The sequence below is a fragment of the Osmerus mordax genome, chromosome 14, assembly GCF_038355195.1.
Source record: "Osmerus mordax isolate fOsmMor3 chromosome 14, fOsmMor3.pri, whole genome shotgun sequence".
Lineage (NCBI taxonomy): Eukaryota > Metazoa > Chordata > Actinopteri > Osmeriformes > Osmeridae > Osmerus > Osmerus mordax.
In genome coordinates, this window is record NC_090063.1 from 2905713 (window position 1) to 2924200 (window position 18488).

General features: G+C 44.4%; 1 protein-coding gene across 3 annotated transcripts in view; it reads right to left on the reverse strand.

Moving 5' to 3' along the window:
- Window positions 1-18488, reverse strand: part of garnl3 (GTPase activating Rap/RanGAP domain like 3) — a 61604-nt gene that overhangs the window by 29699 nt on the left and 13417 nt on the right. For 2 of the 3 annotated variants that reach the window (XM_067250952.1, XM_067250950.1), the window contains exon 3: window positions 5796-5865. In XM_067250952.1, coding sequence (XP_067107053.1) covers window positions 5796-5865 — 70 coding nt within the window. Of the gene's footprint in view, window positions 1-5795; window positions 5866-11519; window positions 11661-18488 lie in introns of those variants that run through there. The other variant, XM_067250951.1, reaches the window with a different exon arrangement.

The following is an 18488-nucleotide window of genomic DNA, read 5'->3' on the forward strand; positions in this document are numbered from 1 at the left end:
GTTAAGGGGGTCTAGTGTTTAGAGGGTGTACATGCACATACATACACACACCTTAAATAGCTACCCTTTGAGACAGGACTTGAACATTTCACAAACTCAATTGAACCCTCAGCAGTTATAAGAGGCTGTGTAATTTCCCTGAGGCCTGCACAAAGAAGTGTAGTGCAGGGAGAACGATTGTGTGCGTGTGTTTGAGAGACATTTAGAGAGACAAAAAGTGAAAAAGAGACAGAATGTGTGCGTGTGTGAGTGAGTGAGAGAGAGGCGAGAGAGAATGTAAGAGTGTGAGATACAGAGTGAGAAAGAGGAAGTGAGAGAGGGGTGAAATAGAGAGGGAAAAGAGAGGGAACAGATCAATGCTATTGTCCTGAATGATAAAGAAGAGCTCTAATCAGAGAGACTGCTCATGCCCACACGATTCACTGAAGAGAACCAGGGAACGGAGAGAGTTAGAAAGATAGTGAGATAGATATAGAGATAGATATAAAGAGAGATCCAGAGAGAGAGAATGGAGGAGGAAGGGAGAGAGGAAGATTGAGGAGAGGGAAGGAGGAAGATTGAGGAGGGGGAGGGAGGGAGAAAGGGAGATAAGGAGGATGGGGAGGGGAGTAGAGAGGGATAGAGAGAGGGGAAGAGAAAAAGAGAGGAGGTAGGGAGGTGAGTGGCAAGCACATGAGAAAGGAATGAAGATGTACAGAAAAGAGACTAACAGAAAGGAACATGTTAAGGAAAGAAGAAGAGTAGAAAGATGTGGGAGAGAATACTGGGGATGGGGGGGGGGTCACACTCTCAGTGAGACCTCTTTATAGAAATCTATTTTCTGCCTTCCTGTTTTCTGGAATATTCCACAAGCAGCATTGTACTACAGGTTCCTATATGGTGTGGTATGTATTACTGTAGTGTAAAATGCCACAGGGGAAGCCTATGTCAGCTGTGGGTATTGTGTATAAGGTGGGTGAGGAAGTTGTCAACTGTGACCTTTCTAGGAGTGACGATCTCACCATCACAGAGAAAGGGAGGTAAGAACAGAGATAGCTGATAGAGTGAGTGTGAGGAGGCTTGTGAGATACAGAGAGAAATAGGTGAATGTTAACCAGAGAGGAAGACAAACCGAAAACAAGGGGAGACAGAGAGAAACATAGAGCTAGAGATAAAGGGAAAGAGAGAGAGAGAACAGGTGTTGTTGAAATCAGAATAAGCAAGCTAAGTGTTCGTAAATTTCCGCTCACACACTTGGAAAATAGCCAGTCCCTGATCACATTTGACTGCGGGGGATAAAGAGGTCTGGGGTTGGGGGACCCCTGATGGTCTTCCAGTGATCACTGGGACATAAATGAAGAATCAATGCTATTAGCTACCTTTCTCCTAACCTGCACAGGCTTGTTTACCTTGGGCAGATTTATGACTATGTCAGTATAATCCTATTCAATTCCAAACTAAAAGCCTTTAGTCCTTTCCATTCAACTCTACTGACCCCTAACTCACATAGGATGTGGACACAACAGCGACATCCCCACCATCGCACACCAGCAACATCACCACACACACACAACACTCCTATACTGAAGTGAGCTTGGACATACTGGGGCTAGAATATGATTATTAGGGTTCCTCCGGTAGGAGGGAACCTAATGTTTTTGTTAGTATTCCTATTATTATTATATTTCTCCGTGAAATGGCTCAAAATCTCAAAATGTTCTTGGCCAAATGTATTCAAATTTGGCCCAATGATACAACAGGTCACTCACTACTCCCAGATCGCTAATGGCCCACATACGTGGCTTACCTGTAAGCCACGCCCAAAGTCTATGTGACTTCCCCTGCGCCCCATTTCTCCAAAATGCCTGAAAATTGTTATACATGCCTTATTTCTCATGGGAAACAAAAAATCCTCAAAGACCCATAAGGTCCGCCATGATAGATTTTGCTGTACAGTAAAAATTTGGGTAAACCTACAAAACTGTTCTCCTTTTGACCCGTAATCCAATTGTCTTCAAACTTGGTATACATGTGTAGAATACATGTCGTCCTATAGGGTCAAACGGAATAAGGAATGAAATGCAAAATGGCTGAAAGGGGTGTATTTATATGTAAATGTCCACATTGCCTCAATATCTTTGTGTCAATAAATCAAATATAATTTTGACTGATGGTTTTTCAAACCTAATAGGGTTCAAAATGACATCACTCTTAAGTACCATAAACAATTTAACTTTGATATGTCAAAAGATGACTGAATTACAGCTGCTTAAACTTTGTCCCAAAGCTGACCAAAGCTAATACTGCCCTTTCTATTGATCAAATCTCAACAGTTGATGTGTAGCAGAGAGGATAGAGAGGCTGACTTGCAACCACATAATCTTAAATTTGAATCTCCATTCAGCCTTTTGTTATTCGCCAAGCATGAATTTATTTTGCTCTCTTGTTGTCCAACTCTTGACCTTCTACAATGTACATTTTTATAATATTTTGCCATTTTGAGGAGGAACCCGGATCGCTGCTTGCAGGTATATTTTATTATTGATATTCAAAATAGATAAGGACACTCAGAAAAATGATGTTTGAATTCATGATGTCATTCAACTGGTCAAACACACCTACGGACACACACACAGACACACAGACACACAGACACACACACACACACACACACACACACACACACACACACACACACACACACACACACACACACACACACACACACACACACACACAGTGACATAACCACTTTCAGTCTTCTGCCAGAATAATGACTGGTACGAGAAGCAGACCACACCTAGGGGGCCCTGCAGGGAAGCCATGGCTGCCTCAGGGTACTTGTATAAGGGAAGGCCCCCTCCAGGCAAGCCTGGGGATCACAGGGCCTCAGCAGGAGCGGGCCAGAGCAAAGCAGAGCACACATGAATGTTTGATGGGAGATGGTTTTCATCTTGACAGACTGTGCTCCAGCTCTGACGGAGAGGACTGTGTCATACCAGAAAGAGAGGGAGAGAGCGAAGGAAGGAGAGAAAGAAAAAGACAGGGCATGTGTGAAAGACGAGCAGAGCGACACACACAGATGTAAGTAGAGGGTAGATGATGTGCGTGACACAGCAGTCAACGGTCTCTCAGGAAATGATGCTAACAGCAGGAGGCAGACTTGAAATGGAGCTGTCACCTGGTCATCAAGCTGGTGAAGTGACAGTGACCCCCCTCCCTCCTGCCCACACACACACATCAACCCCGTCACCCCTGGGAGGAGTGTGTGTGTGTTGGTAATGGAGGCGTCAGCTCCTATTGCCGTACCTGCCTATTCACAATCTGAGGGACACATACACACACACACACTCTGTGCCCACAGCAAATCTCCTGTCTCTCTATCATGTGTGCGTGTGCGCGTACACACACACCAGCAACTATGAAATCATTTCCACATAAACAACCAAGCACACATGCATATGCCCGTCACATTTACAAACATACACACACACCAGCCTCCTTAGCTCTCTACTACGTCCCCTCCCTCGTTGCTTTGCGGGGCTATTCAGAGCAGTTCAAAGGCTGTGTGATGTTCCCTGCAGACGGAGTGAAGAATAATCAAAATCTACTTCATACGTGTTTGATTCTGCCATCACAGATAGTGTAACAGGTGTAAATGGACTTAATGCTGTATTCAGCTTAGTGCTGTGGCTACAGAATGTACAGGAGGGGCACTTGACTTGAGGTTGGTCACCAGAGTGGCAGTGGGGTGCTAATGGCAGACACTGGATTGCAGATGGAGGGAGAGAGGAAAAGGTAGAGACAGGGAGGGAGGCTAGAGGGAGGGAGGCTAGAGGGAGGGAGGCATAGAGGGAGGAAGGCAGAGAGTGAATGATAGAGGCAGGAAGGGAGGGAGAGAGAGAGAGAGATGGACGAGGGAGGAAGGGAGAAGGGAGAGAGAAAGGAAGAGGGAAGGAGGAGAAAGGGAGAGGGGAAGGGATGGCGGGAGTCCTTAGATTCTATTAAAAAAATTATTGATATCACCCTCACCCTACTGTATATCAACCTCTCTCTCTCCCCCTCTCTCCCGCCTTGAGTCTTTATTTGTCCCTCTACCTAACAGTCTCTAATCTGGAGTTTTGAGACACCCTAACCCAGCCTACGAATCTATGCGTATTATATGTAAATATGCATGCAAATTAACTTGTGAGTGTGTATAAATGTGTATGTGTTTACACATTTCTCTTTGTCCCTTGTTGTATTAGGAAAATGAAACTACAGTATCTACCCCCCCCCCCCCCCCCCCCCGCTCTCTCTTTTAAGGCTCTGTGTAAAGTCATCACACACGCTTTCTCTCTCTTGGTCTCTTTAATGGGGATTTTTGCTCAGAATTATGATGAAAGCTATTCTGTCCCAGCATTGTTTAATGAGTTTGGAGTAACACTACCAACCATGAAGACCACAAAAAAACAAACAATTACAATTCAAACCACAGGGCAATTTTTCTACAGTGCTGCTATCTCACCAGACAACCGGCTAAATTAATTACACATTTGATTACCTAACATTAGAACAGTTCGGATGCAAGCTCTAATTATCAGTCCGTAGCTTCCCTGCAGCATGGATGAAACTGAGCCTAAGCCAGCTCCTACAGAGAGACCTGGCGTCTGTGTGTATTTATGTGCGTGTGTGAATCATATTGTTGCCGCAGCCTTGTAAAGTTAAGGTGGATGCCACCTCTTGGAGGCATCTGTGCCTATGTAGTGAACGAGAGGTGATGACAACATGATTGCTGGCAAGTCACAACATCGTTTTAAAGATCCCCTCAAATAAAATGATTCAGAATCCATCTGTGCTTCTGTTGACTCTCTCTTTCCACTCTTTCTTTATCTTCTTTCTTTCTCTTTCTTTCAATCTGACAGTTGAAATAGATAGTAGGACAGGCCGCGTTCAGAGCCTTGGGAATCAGAACAAACGCACCTGGTTCCAGCTGCATCATGTGTACTAGTATCATACTACCATCCCAGGTGGTAGACACACACACACATATGTTGTTACCCAATCTAATCACAATGTTATTGCGATAATGATCTAAAGTGTGAAGGCATACATGCCTTCACACTTTCACACATTCACACACACACTTTACCATGCCGCTGGAGCTAACAGATAGGCAGCAAGTAGTAAGAACCAGGGCTAATCAGACAGAACCCAAACAAACACACACTGTCTCGGGCAGGAAGTGACATAGCTGTGCGGCACTCCACAACTTCCTGTGCCTGTTGCTTATCAGGACAGGCAGGCTCCATACAGTTCCATTCTCGCCATACACACAAACACACACACTCACACACCCACTAATAGCACAGTCATGACTCAACATAAGGGTAATAAACCACAGTGCTAAAACTCTGCAACAAAAAACTATGCGTGCGTGTCTGTGCATGTGTGTGTGTGTGCCTGTGTGTGTTTTGAGGCAGCAGTCCTATGCCTCAGTCTATGTAGGACCTGATGGCTATGCTCATCACGACAGACCACACCCAAACACTTATGACTCATTCTCCCTCCTTCCCTTCCTACGTGTCCTCCCCTCCCTTCCTCCCTACACAACGACCAAAGGGAAAAAAAATAGGGACAGGACAGAAATAAAAAGGGGGCCGGACATGAAGAGGAGTGATGAGAGAGAAAAGATGGAGGGGGGAAAGGTGAAGGAACAATCTTTGCAAAGGGGGGTGGAGAGTTTGGGTTGGGTGAGGGGAGTGGGAGTTGGAGCGCAGAGAAAGAAGGACACGCACACACAGAATAATAATAAGTGGCAAGAGTGTGTAACTCACCAGTTCGACGGAGCCATAGTGTTTTCGGCTGAAGTCACCACGCCTACAGCCCAGGTCCTCAGAGGCTGAGCTGCAACACACACGCATGGTCAGTCAGGACAGTCCCTCTATCAGAACACACACACTAATACACTAACACATACACAACGATTACTGTAACGTACACTCGCACACTCATACAGGTTGCATGTCTCTTTGTCTCCTATTTCCCTAGACTCTCAGTTGTGTTTCTCTCCTCCGTTGTCTCTACATTTCCCTCTCTCTCTTTTTCTGTCTTTCTCTCTCTCTCTCTGGTTGTCTCTGTCTCTCTCACTCGCTCTTTTCTCTTGGGGTGGCAGTGTCTTTGCCAGCTAGCTGGGAACAGGCGCAGTAGCAGTGTATGTGTGTGTGTGTGAGTGTGTCGAGACCAAGGCCCAGATTGAATTAAGTACCAGTGATAGATAGAGTCTGCCTGGGGGAAAAGGCTACTCTGCCACACAGTCACAAGTACAGCAACTGTGTCTGACTGACACACACAAATAACAGACACACCATACATATTGCAAAGTTTTATGCAGGTCTATAGTGCCGAGCTGACAACATTGGAGTCTGTGTGTTTGCATGTGTATTGTATGTCCTGTGTATGTGTCCCTCCAAGTGTGTATACTTGTGCATGTCTTTCTCATGTAGAAGGGTCTGTCTAGCTCTCTGTGAGAGTGGGGTATCATTACACTTCCATTAACATCTACAGCAATGAAAGCATTGATTTCAGTGTTAACACCCTGACAAGGCTCTCCTATTGAGTGTGTGTGTGTATGTGTGTGTGTGTGACAGAGAGAGAGGTTGTGAGTATGATTGAAGTATGGTTTGTGTTGTAAGAGCTTGTCCTTTTCATCTGAAGTTTTTATGGCATATACAGGAGCTTGTGTTAAGTGTAGAATTCTCTTTCTGAGTGTGTGTGTATTTTCACAGCAGGGTATTAGGTAGTACATGAGGGTCTGTACATATAAAAACACTCAATGTATTATAAAGTAAATAGGGCAGGTAAATATATCTCTTTCCATCTGTATTCTTTCTTACACTCACTCTCTCTCCGTCTGCCCCCCTCTCTCTCAAAGTGAAAAGATGAGCAGAGAGTGGAGTAATAATACATGATATATGGGCCGTCTATTCTCTTTCTTTCCATCCATTCCTCCTTTCTTTCTTTCTTTCTTTCTTTCTTTCTTTGTCTTGCTCCATTTCACAGCCTAGAAGTCTTGTGTTTCCTGTTCTCTCTCTGTCTCCATGTCCCATGTCTTTGTCTCTCAGTGTGTGCTCCTCCCTCCGGCAGTGGCAGCAAAAGTCCCTCCATAACACACAATCTCTACAACTCCATCTCTTTTACAGTCTTAAGGCCGATTTAGGGTACTCCGTTTTCCAAAAAACTGACACATGGTAGCGCCTTAGTCTACGTGGAACGCCCTCGGAGAGCCCCGGAGAGCTCGACGTGCACCTCCTGAATTTCCTAACTTTTCCGATAGTTACGGATACCGCCTTGGCTGTGATTGGTCCGCTAACGAGTGAATTGTAGCAGTGAATTGTTTTCAGCACCCACAGCCTAAGGAGAACCACAAACGAAAAAGATTCTATCGTATCCGTCCGTATCCGTCCGTATCCGTCCGCCCGCCCATCCGTAAACGGAGTCGGAGTAGCATATAAAGGCTTTTATATCCATCTTCTCATTACCCTCTCCTGCCCTTCACCTGTCCTTACAAGGGAGGACACCAGGAGATTGAGTAGGAAGGGAGGGGGGGTTATGTTATGGACTGGAGGGGGGGGGTACTGATAAAGGGATGGAGATTGCTCTGACGACCTTCACATACTCTACATGGCGCTGATGAAAAATATCCAGTTGAGGAGAAAAGACGAGAAGAGAAGAGAGGAGAAGACGGGGGAGAGGAGGAGTGGAGGTCTTTTATGGGTGAATAGGGGTCACAGCCGAGTAGGGTTTGTGGTGGTGGTGGGGTGGGAGGAGGTTATAATAACACAGGTATTCATGAGCCTGACAGCTGTATGTGCTGGCTGTATGGTTCTACACACCGCCGGTCTTCTCTGTCAGGGGCTGTGGCCCATCTTGCTACAACCCTAAACTTTATTTTGACAGGACATCCAATGAAGAAACAGACAGAACTCAAGCGTGTATGCTTTGTACCTAAACTAACCCAAGACATGGAGACTAGGACTACTGATGATAATGATGACCAAGTGGCTAAAGTTGATAATGAGTGATGAAGGTGTTGATGGATGAGGAGAGAAGTGAAGACAATAGTTTGACCCTAATAATACATAAACAACCAAGAAACAGAGCCGTGCTGCCTCTCTCTCTCTCTCTCTCTCTCTCTCTCTCTCTCTCTCTCTCTCTCTCTCTCTCTCTCTTACACACACACACACACATATGTAACGGGTGTGAACCTGTGAAACTCACTCCTCAGGTATGTAACAGGCCACCCGCGTCAACAAATAGCTAGCTTTTCTTTGGCGTAGCTGGTAGTGGTCACGCTTGGCAAGTCAGAGGTTGTGTGTTCGAGCCCAGCGAGTGGCGAACGACACCTTGTTGTGACGGAGCATGGCTACGTCTGTTACATACCGTCACATTGGTGCCGTGACCCGGATTCACGAGGTTAGCGTCAGCTAACCGCCGGAGTGAATTTCAAAGGGGTGAATGTAAACGTGTGTGAACCTGTGAAACTCACTCCTCAGGTATGAAACAGGCCACCCGCGTCAACGAATAGCTAGCTTTTCTTTGGCGTAGCTGGTAGTGGTCACGCTTGGCAAGTCAGAGGTTGTGCATTCGAGCCCAGCGAGTGGCGAACGACACATTGTTGTGACGGAGCGTGGCTAGGTCTGGTACATACCGTCACACATACACACACGCAGAATCAGGGCATGACCCTTTAACCCAGAGGTGAAAGATCCATTTAGCATTAGAAATGTAGAGCTGAAACCTTTTTTCTGTAACATTTTGTCAAATGATCCATGTGGGATAATGACTGTTAAATCACCTCTGTTAACAACACTGTAAAAAAAAAGATGAAATTACTACACTTTTTCCTGTAAATTATACGTATTTTTTTCTGTATTTCTGAATGACAGGAAATACAGATAGAAAGACAATGGCAAACTGTACATTTATAATTTTACATAAACATTACCGCCAAATGTTGTTACTTAAAAATACACTAAAATGTCTCTTTTTTTTTTTTACAAATATTAATAACATTTTCACCAAAATGTTCTGTTAAAACATTTAATTTCACTTTATCAAAACTAGCTAATTTAACAGTTATTTTGCAGATATTTACTTTCATCCCACGGACAAATACCATAAATTTTGGTTTAGACATAGGAACCTTGAATTGTGAACTGAGCTCGGGTAGTTGACGTCATGAAATCCCAGCATGCACCAGTCAATATCAATATCCGTCCACTGCAAACACGTATCAAAACACGTATCATATTCTCATGAAGGTTAGTGCATGACATGTGCACCAGCAGATACTATTTTGAAAGAAATTCCTGCATTAAAATAATGTATCATGACAGTTTGTATGATTTGGTCATTTATTATCACACTAGCATTTAATTATCACGGCAAACAATTACACTGCACTAAACTGTAAGTGTAAATGTAAAGTGAAAATAACAAAACCAGTCAGTATGATGACTGGAGCGAATATCATTCACGTCTTACTAAAACAGCGGCCACGCGAAAGGGAATGAGGAAACTGTTTCCTCTACAAAAAAATACAATGTGGGACACGTGAAAAAAGGATCCAAAGACTCGTAGAAAGACCGAGTCGGGAAATGAACGAATCGTTCGTTTCCTCTAGCTACCACTACGCAGGTCACGTGAAAAATGATCCAAAGACTCGTAGAAAGACCGAGTCGGGAAATGAACGAATCGTTCCCTCAGCGTTTCCTCTAGCTACCACTACGCAGGTCACGTGAAAAATGATCCAAAGACTCGTAGAAAGACCGAGTCGGGAAATGAACGAATCGTTCCCTCAGCGTTTCCTCTAGCTACCACTACAGAGCCTATGCAGGTCACGTGAAAAATGATCCAAATACTCGTACCCGAAGACCGAGTCGGGAAATGAACGAATCATTTCTGTTTCCTTGGACGAGCCTATGCAACAGTCCCGATGCGCGGCCACGAGAAAATGAACGAATCACTCTTTGAGAGGATTCGTTACTCCCGAGTCCTTGTAAGGATTCGTTCAAAATGAACGAATCGTTCACGAACGACACATCACTAGCGGCTAGCATTATTCCTGTCCAATTCGCACAGCTAGCCGGCGCTACAGTTGTAATCTGAAGCGCCGGTAATATCCGAGTGTCTGGATACTGAATACGGTATCTCAATGCTGTACGTTCTGCACACGATTCTTTTAAATGAAAATGTTAAATAGTTATATCTTAATTAGGCTGTATTTAATATTATTATTTTTTTACAGAGAAATTCAATTAATAAAAGTCATATTTACCGGCAAAGAACAACCTGTAATGCAATATTACAGATATATCTTGTAAATTTGGTACAGGAAAAATACAATTATTTTACGGTTAATTAATGTTAATAAAAACATTTTGTTTTTACTGTAATTGAATGGGTTTAATCTGGCGTCCTAGTTGCCAGATTGTTCCTGTTTTTTTACTAGTTTTTTTTTTACAGTGAACATCTAGACCCAGCACTATAGGTTCAGGCTAGGGCCCAGTCTCTCCTCCACCCCTCCCTCTACCTAACTCTGCACCCGCTATGAAAGGGCTCGCCCTGTACTGCAGCTGGAGCTGCACTCTTAAACACTGGAGGAGAGAGAGAGAGTGAGAGAGAGAGAAAGAGAGAGAGACAGAGAGAGAGAGAGAGAGTTGACAACAAAACAATTACTCGGACATTACGGACTAAAGATCAGTGCACTATCAGTTCATGTGTCCAACAAATAAATGTCTGAAGAACACTATTCAAATAGGTGTTCTTTTCATCTTGAGCACCGCAGACTCCATTCTTCCGAGAACTAAAAGGCAGGCATTATCATCAATTATTTAAACGTTTCCGTGTTCCTTCACGGACAGCGTCTACCACCATAGCAGCAAACAACCCTATCGATATGCCAATGCGTTTTACAACGCTCATGTCAAATTTCAACAATACGGACGCTCAACTATATCCCAGGGCTCTGGGCAATCTTGTCGTTTAGGAACGGTGTCCATCGGTGTGGTGACGGACAAGGCACCGAACACCGAATTTATAACAGGTTGACTCAATGCGCACGCATCGTTGTCACCTTAGGGTACATCAGATTCAAACGCATTAATAACCGAAAATAAATGACATTTTCAGAGGTTCAGGAATCTCTATTGGACATGTATTTCATATGCTATGAACGGGGTTCACGGAGGAATAATGCCACAAAGCATAAGACAAATGTTGTCACTTTACAAATAATTCCAGAACCCTTAACATAAAACCTCTCTGGAAAGCCACGTCACATTTGTAATACTGTTGACTGGCATGATTATACGCCACATTATACAATAACAAATAAATCCAATGTTATGCCTCATATCCACACAGAAAATACTGCAGTGACAGTGGCTCCGGAGCGTCGTATGACAACAGAGACAGGGGAGCATTCAACAGATAGGCTGATGTCCGTAAAGAAAGCCCCAACAAAAGCTTTAAGTGAATAAATTAATTTGTTAATTTACCGTTGGTTGAAAGTCAACAGTTTGGTAGAAGCTGGATCAACACTGTTCATGTCCCCATGCGATATCGGTCCAGCAAACAAGGCGGTATTCTCTCCCTCTTTCTCTCACTACAAACGCGTAACCATCACTGCTATCCAACTCCCTACTCTCATCCAAGCAGCTTCTTTGCGGCACTTAATTTGAGTTTCCTCAACAGTTAAAATGTGGTTTTGCTACGGGAATGATCGCTGCCACATATGCCAGAAATGTGTTGTGTTTACTGAATAGTTAGTGTGTGCGCTATGAGTCTGTCCCTTGCTGTCCAGTCCGGCACGGATCTCCGCCTCTGGACACATTTAGCTCGCGCGCTCGGCAGCGTGCACTGCCTTTAGCCTCCTAGTATGACAGCCAAAGCAACATGCCTCCACACAAGCACAAACAAGCACATACAGTCTTGGCACCATGTAGTGTCAGTCACCTGTCTAATCAGGGGTGTTAGAATTTTTTTGGAGTAGTAACTGACATAAGGTCACAGAACTGACTTCCCAAATCATATATATGGTAGGCTACAAACCACAATCAATTGCCTCTATTTTTTTATTCTTTTAAAAGAATGAAACTGCAAACAAAAAAAATTGTGACCAGAGTTTTGGTTCACAAATAGATGTCTTACAATATTCACAGTTTGTGGGTGTTTGGGGCCTTTTCGAATGATGACTGACTAGATCACTGATGAGGATGGTGTCCAACGAAAGCAAGTAGCCTAGTGTTTTTAGCTTCCCATTTCATGTAGCCTGTGTGTAGGACCTGATCGATTTCTTAAACGTGGGTCTCATAAAGTAAGTAAAATAAACAAAAAAGTATTTATATAAAATAAAGTAAAACTTATAAAGAAAAGTGGTGAAAACAGTAGACTGGATCATTGTGTAGCTAAAAGAGTTAAATAATAGGCTAATAATTATGATTGTAAGAGGCGAGTGGACTTCCTGCATTTTGCCTTGTGTGATTTAGTTTGTAACTTGAACGCAGTTACATCACCACCAATGATGTCTCCTGTTACTGCAGAATGCTCTATCAAAGTACAAAACAAGAGCAGTTGTTGTCAACACGTGTCGAGCTTCATTATTTTCAGTGCATAGCATTGTGTGTGCTGTGGATCTCTGTGTGTGTGTGAGAGTGCGTGTGGTGTCCGCATGCCTTTGTGTGAGTGGATGCACGCGCAAGAGTGTGTTCACATGAGTAATGAGTGTTTTGAATGATAATAGTGCTAATAGCTCTGTTAATGGCAGTCCCCCAGTCTCTGTGGAGGTAACCATGGCCACACAGGTGGGGTAATTAGGTCCAAATAGGATGAAGGAAGGAGGGGATGGGGGGTGAGGGGGAACAAATCCTGAGACATGTACAGTTGTGAGGGTGTTGACGCAGAGGGCAGAGATTTTGAGAGAGGGGTGGGGGTGGCCTTGTGGAGGAAACCATGGCCACATAGGTGGTGTGAGCAGGCGTGAGGAGGGGATAAAGGGTGGGTGGGAAGGAGAGCAGGAGGGGGGTGTTGGTGAAATGATGCCTGAGAAGTGTAGAGATGTAAGGGTCTGAAGTGTAGAGTTTGCAGGGGGAGGGGGGGGGGGACAAGGAAGACAAGGAGGGCGACACCAATACAGATAGATTCCAGCATTTTTTAAATCATGGATATGGGATGGATTGTATACACACTGAGGTGGGACATGACCAGCGGACAATCCAGCCCAGATCTCCAGGTGTCTCTGTTACAGAAAAGCATTTGCATGACACTCAATAACACCCACCTGAGGGGGAAAAACAACCTATTATCCATGTTCTATGGAGACTAAAAGATGTTCTGCTTTGTACTATCAATTTGAATGTTCCATTTCAAACAAGACTTTTTCAAATGTATGATGCATTAGATGAAGTGTGTTGGACATGTGTGTGTGTCAGATAGGTGTTGTATGTGTTTGTGTTTTTCAAGGACACTATCTTTCTGTGTTCGGAATTCATACCGCACCCACTCATACCGAAAAGCTGCTAATTACTTTCTTACCCTCGATGTGGTAGCTATAGGAAGATGCTTGGAGTGTGTGTGTACAAGTGTTGGTATAGGGGTGTCTGTGGGGGGAGGGGGAGGGGGGGGCGGAGGGGTGATCTCCAACACTCAGTCATTCTCCTGGCTGGCTCTTCTAGGCCTACCCATAATCCCACTTGAAGCCAGATCCAGGAGATGATGATGTAATATACTCACAGAGAGCCTCCCTGCTATTCTCTCTCTTTTCTCACAGTCTTGTTTAGTGTTCAACTCTCTTTTCTCTACTCATTCCCTCTCTCTTGTCCTCTCACCTTTCTCATTATACTCCCAATGTCTTTGGCTAGATTAGCTTGCTGCCTTTTCAACCTTGTAAGTTGTGTGTGTGTGTTTTAAGACCAGCCCTCCACTCTACAGTGCTGCATTCCCAGGGCTGAGACAGAAATGGTTAACGTCAGTATATCACCAACCTACTGCTGGCCCTAGTCTTAGCCAGCCCTAGACCCAGTTTATCACTAGACACAACCCCTGCCTAGCCCGAACCCTCAGTTTGTAAGTATAACAGCACAACTGAAAGAGAGAGACAGGGAAAGTGAGGGGGGGAGTAGTAAGTGATTTTATGAAAGAGTGTTGGAGGAGGGTGATTACATATGGTGAATGACCTGAGTGCAATACAGGAAGGAGAGATAGACAGAGAGGAAAGAACTAACAGATAATCAGATTCTAGGTAGTCAGTCTGTGTCTACAGGATGAAATGGCGGATCACACGCACGCACGCACGCACACACATACACAGGCACACCTTGCAAGATAAGGAATGAAATGTGAGCCAGGGTAAAGCTGATACACACCTAGTAGGCTAGCTGGTGTGGGTCTCCACCAGACACAGCCACCAGGTCTCACACATCATGCAAATATACACACGCACACACTCACTCACCCACCCACTCACACACCTCATATACTGCTGGAATGTTCATACTGCAGCTGCCAGGTCCATCCATATTTCATGAGTAGAAAACCCCTACTGAGACACACGGCATCATGGGGAAATTACCTGACAAACACCATTGGTGGACTGTTGTACTAATATTGTCCCCTCCAGAGGTTGTTTTGGTGTTATGAGAGCACAAGCATGTGTTGTCAATGTTGCGGAACGCTTGTTCCACAGGGACAGTGTGGGAGCGCTCAGAGGGGAAAACTTGACAAAAGGGACAGAATGACACTTTGTCCACTTATCCTGGGATTGAGTTACAAACAGCCAACCTGAGATGCGTGAACAACCGCCATAATTAGTTCCCCGGGGGTATAAACACACACACACACACGCACAGACATGAATGCCTCTGACCACACTCACAGTACCTATTCACATACACAGAAGAAGAAACTCACACATACTACTATCTCCACAGTCGATACATATTGACCCCCCGCCCCCAAACTGAATTGTTATAAACCATTGTTTCTTTGAAGTGTGCAACCCTAACAGGGGAAGTGGATGGAGCACTTCCTCCATTAGAGGTGAGCCCATCAGTGGCGTTTATCTGGCAATAATCCTATAATAGGTGTGTCAGCCTCTGAAATGCACAGATAAAATGTCAATAGGGTCTTCGAGCCAACAGGTCATGTGACGGGGCACCTGTGGACCGGAGTGGCCATCGGGAGAATCGGGAGAATTCCCGGTGGGCCGCTTTGCCCGGTCATAAATTGGGCCGGCAGATCGCCTGCTTTCTCTTTGTTTTTTTCACACACCGAATAAAACTATAGTGTTAAGTTTGTTAAAGGGGTCATTGACAAAATGTCCAGCGGTTCAATCAGCGTCTGGACTGGTCTCTGTTGGATCTGGAGCTGGTTAACCGCACGCTCACTGGGCTTCATCCTCTATCATGTGTGGTGTGCGGGTCATTCTCCCATCCTACTGGGCTTTGCCCTCTCACGGTGCCTTCTAAAGTGGGGGGTCCTTCCCGTGATGTTCAACTAGGTACCAGTGGCACGGAGCGCCGCTCGTTCAAACGCCAGGTGCCTACTGCGGTTTTCGCTCCTCCTGTGTGCATGTATTTCAATGAGGGGGCTTGTACTTATCAGTCCCCCCAGGATTTCGCGGGCCTTTCTTGTGATAGTTGCGGGCTAAAATTCCTGATTTCGAGGGAGCTTTTCCAAAAAGTTGCATGAAAGTTGCGGTGTTTTTTAGGTGTTTGTTGCGATGAAATTGCGGGAGCAAGTGAAAGTTGCGATAAAAAGTTGCAAATTTCCGTCTTTGTAATTTTAATTGAGTTATTGGTTGAAAATTAAGTAATTAACAAACATTCATCAAAGAATAAAACCATTGAGAAATGGTCCCCTAAATAACCTTAACAACATGCCAATTTTCATCATATCCCATTTTTTATCCTTATCCAACCAGGATTTACATTCGCATGAATTGAGGTGAGGAATCTCCCTTTTTTTAACAAAAAAGATTGAAATCTCTATCTGTCTGCAATACCGCTCTCGGCCTCTACGCAACTCGGCGCTGTCACGCTTGCCAGGCATAGACAGTAGAAGAAAGCACACGCAGAAATTGACTGGTTGGGCAACCCTGGATACAGGACTGTTAACGAGATGGGTATGGCTGCAGCCTTCGGTCTCATGCCCTCCCGTCTCATGCCCTCCCATCTCATGCCCAGGCTGTCCAACGGTAAGTTCAGAGGGTCAAAAATACTAAATCGCGAATTATTTTACGGATGGAGTTAAAGGTAAGTTCGTGAGCACGTTTGTTGCAATAAATTGAAAAACTTGAAATTGAAAAATTTTATCCATATAGTTTGCTGATTTCTGGATGTTATTGTTCTGTCCCTGATCTTAACGTATATTTGATGAAACCTGCGATGACCTTCATTTAAAACTGCATCAGCGTTTTATGTTGACATTTGTTAGCAAATATTAACGTTACCCAGAGAAATTTATGGTTGCAGACTTTGATGGTTTCTTTTTGTGATTTTCCTTAAGGTAGGCTACACATCAGTGTCTTTAAAAAAAAGAACACATCGCAGGTGACAAAATGCACGGTGTGCTGTACCGACCATCATTGTCCCCCAACCGTCGTGGTTGTGCCTAACCTTAACCTCGACCTCTGTGCTCTTACTTGACTCTGTATATGGCTGTAGACTGCAGCCATATACTCTTGCTCTTAACGGTGTGTTTTTCGCCTGGAAGTCTCTAGAAATCTGGAACCTTACTGAATGAAATTAAAAAGAGTGAAAGAGTTTACAGACACCAGAATGAAAGCGTTCACAGTATCGTTCATCAGGCAGTAATACATTACGTTCAGTTCACGTTCACCAAAATTATCAACGAGTTCATGAACTTTCGTTCAATGAACGCGTTCAGGCGCAACACTGGATTTAACCCTTACTGGAGAGAGTTGTGGGAGACGACGATGATTGGTCAAAGTTGCGGGAAAATTGCAGTGAGTGGTTAAAATTGCAACGTCGCGCTGAATTCGTGGGGAATCGTTGCATCGCGAATTCCTGGAGGGTCTGACTTATGCTAATTGTCGATTTCTTCATGTCTGCAGTCAGTGCTCGGACAGCCATCCGAGGTTGACTTGCCCGCGTTGGTTCCGACCAGCGGTGTCCTCCGGGCCAAAGAGGAAAAGGACCATCCGGATTGTTATCAGCGCAAAGTTCAAAAGCCAGCATCTGTGATGGTATGGGGGTGTTAGTGCTCATGGCAGGGTAACTTGCACATCTCTGAAGGCACCATTAATGCTGAAAGGTACATACAGGTTTTGGAGAAACATATGCTGCCATCCAAGCAACGTCTTTTTCAGGGACGTCCCTGTTTATTTCAACAAGACAATGCCAAGCCAGTACTAGACTGGCCTGCCTGCAGTCCAGACCCGTCTCCCATTGAAAATGTGTGGGGCATTATGAAGCGCAAAATACGACAACGGAGACCCCGGACTGTTGAGCAACTGAAGTTGTACATCAAAGCAAGAATGGGAAAGAATTCCACCTACTAAACAATTAGTGTCCTCAGTTCCCAAACGCTTATTGAGTGTTGTTAAAAGGAAAGGTGATGTAACCCAGTCAGTGCTTGAAGTGGAGAAAAAAAGGTGCCAGTACTCTTTTGCATTGGCAAATCATTATGAAATTTTAGATTTCTACAGTGAAAAACAAAACTTGGAGATATTGCTGGTACAACAACAAATTATTGTTAGCCTATTTATTAACAACATAAATGCATAGCCTCGGGAACATATTTTATCAGGGGGGTGGCTTAATGTTCAGGGGGGTGGCTTAATGTTCAGGCAGGGACGGACTGGGAGTAAAAATAGGCCCTGGACTTTTATCCAGACCAGGCCACCAGAACCAGCCCCCATATACGCCACTACAGCTGCTTGTAATGCATGCATAGTCTGTTTGATGTGTTGCTAGTTCGGGAGTTCGATACTTAAAGGCCAACTTTTTTGGCCTTTATTTGAGCGCAAAATAGTTTTTTGAGCTTTGTGTAACATAAAAATTGCAGTTTTTTAATTAGTAAAGACTTGTCTAGTGAAAGTTATGTATTTTTTTCTCTTTATTTTTCAGCCCCACCCTTACGTTTCTTATCCTGGTTTTCCATCTTTATTCTTCTCCCGGTGTTCCCGATGGCCAGTCCGCTACTGCGGGGCTATTCCGCGATGGTGGAGTTTAAAGTAATATAATTTAAAATTATCGTGCTGTCAGGGGGTGCTGCAGCACCCTCAGCACCCCTAGTTCCCGCAGCCATACATAAATGTATGTATGTATTTATTTAAACAAGTTTGAAGCTCATGATTCGTAGCCTACCCGATGTTTCTGGTTGGACTTTGACCTCTGTTGACGTGTCTGGCTCTGGCACACGCGTTCTTTTAGTGCCTTTCTGAAGACAGGCTAACATAATTACTTACAAACGAAAGTCGTTTAGTTTCTAGGTTTGAAAGCAGCAGT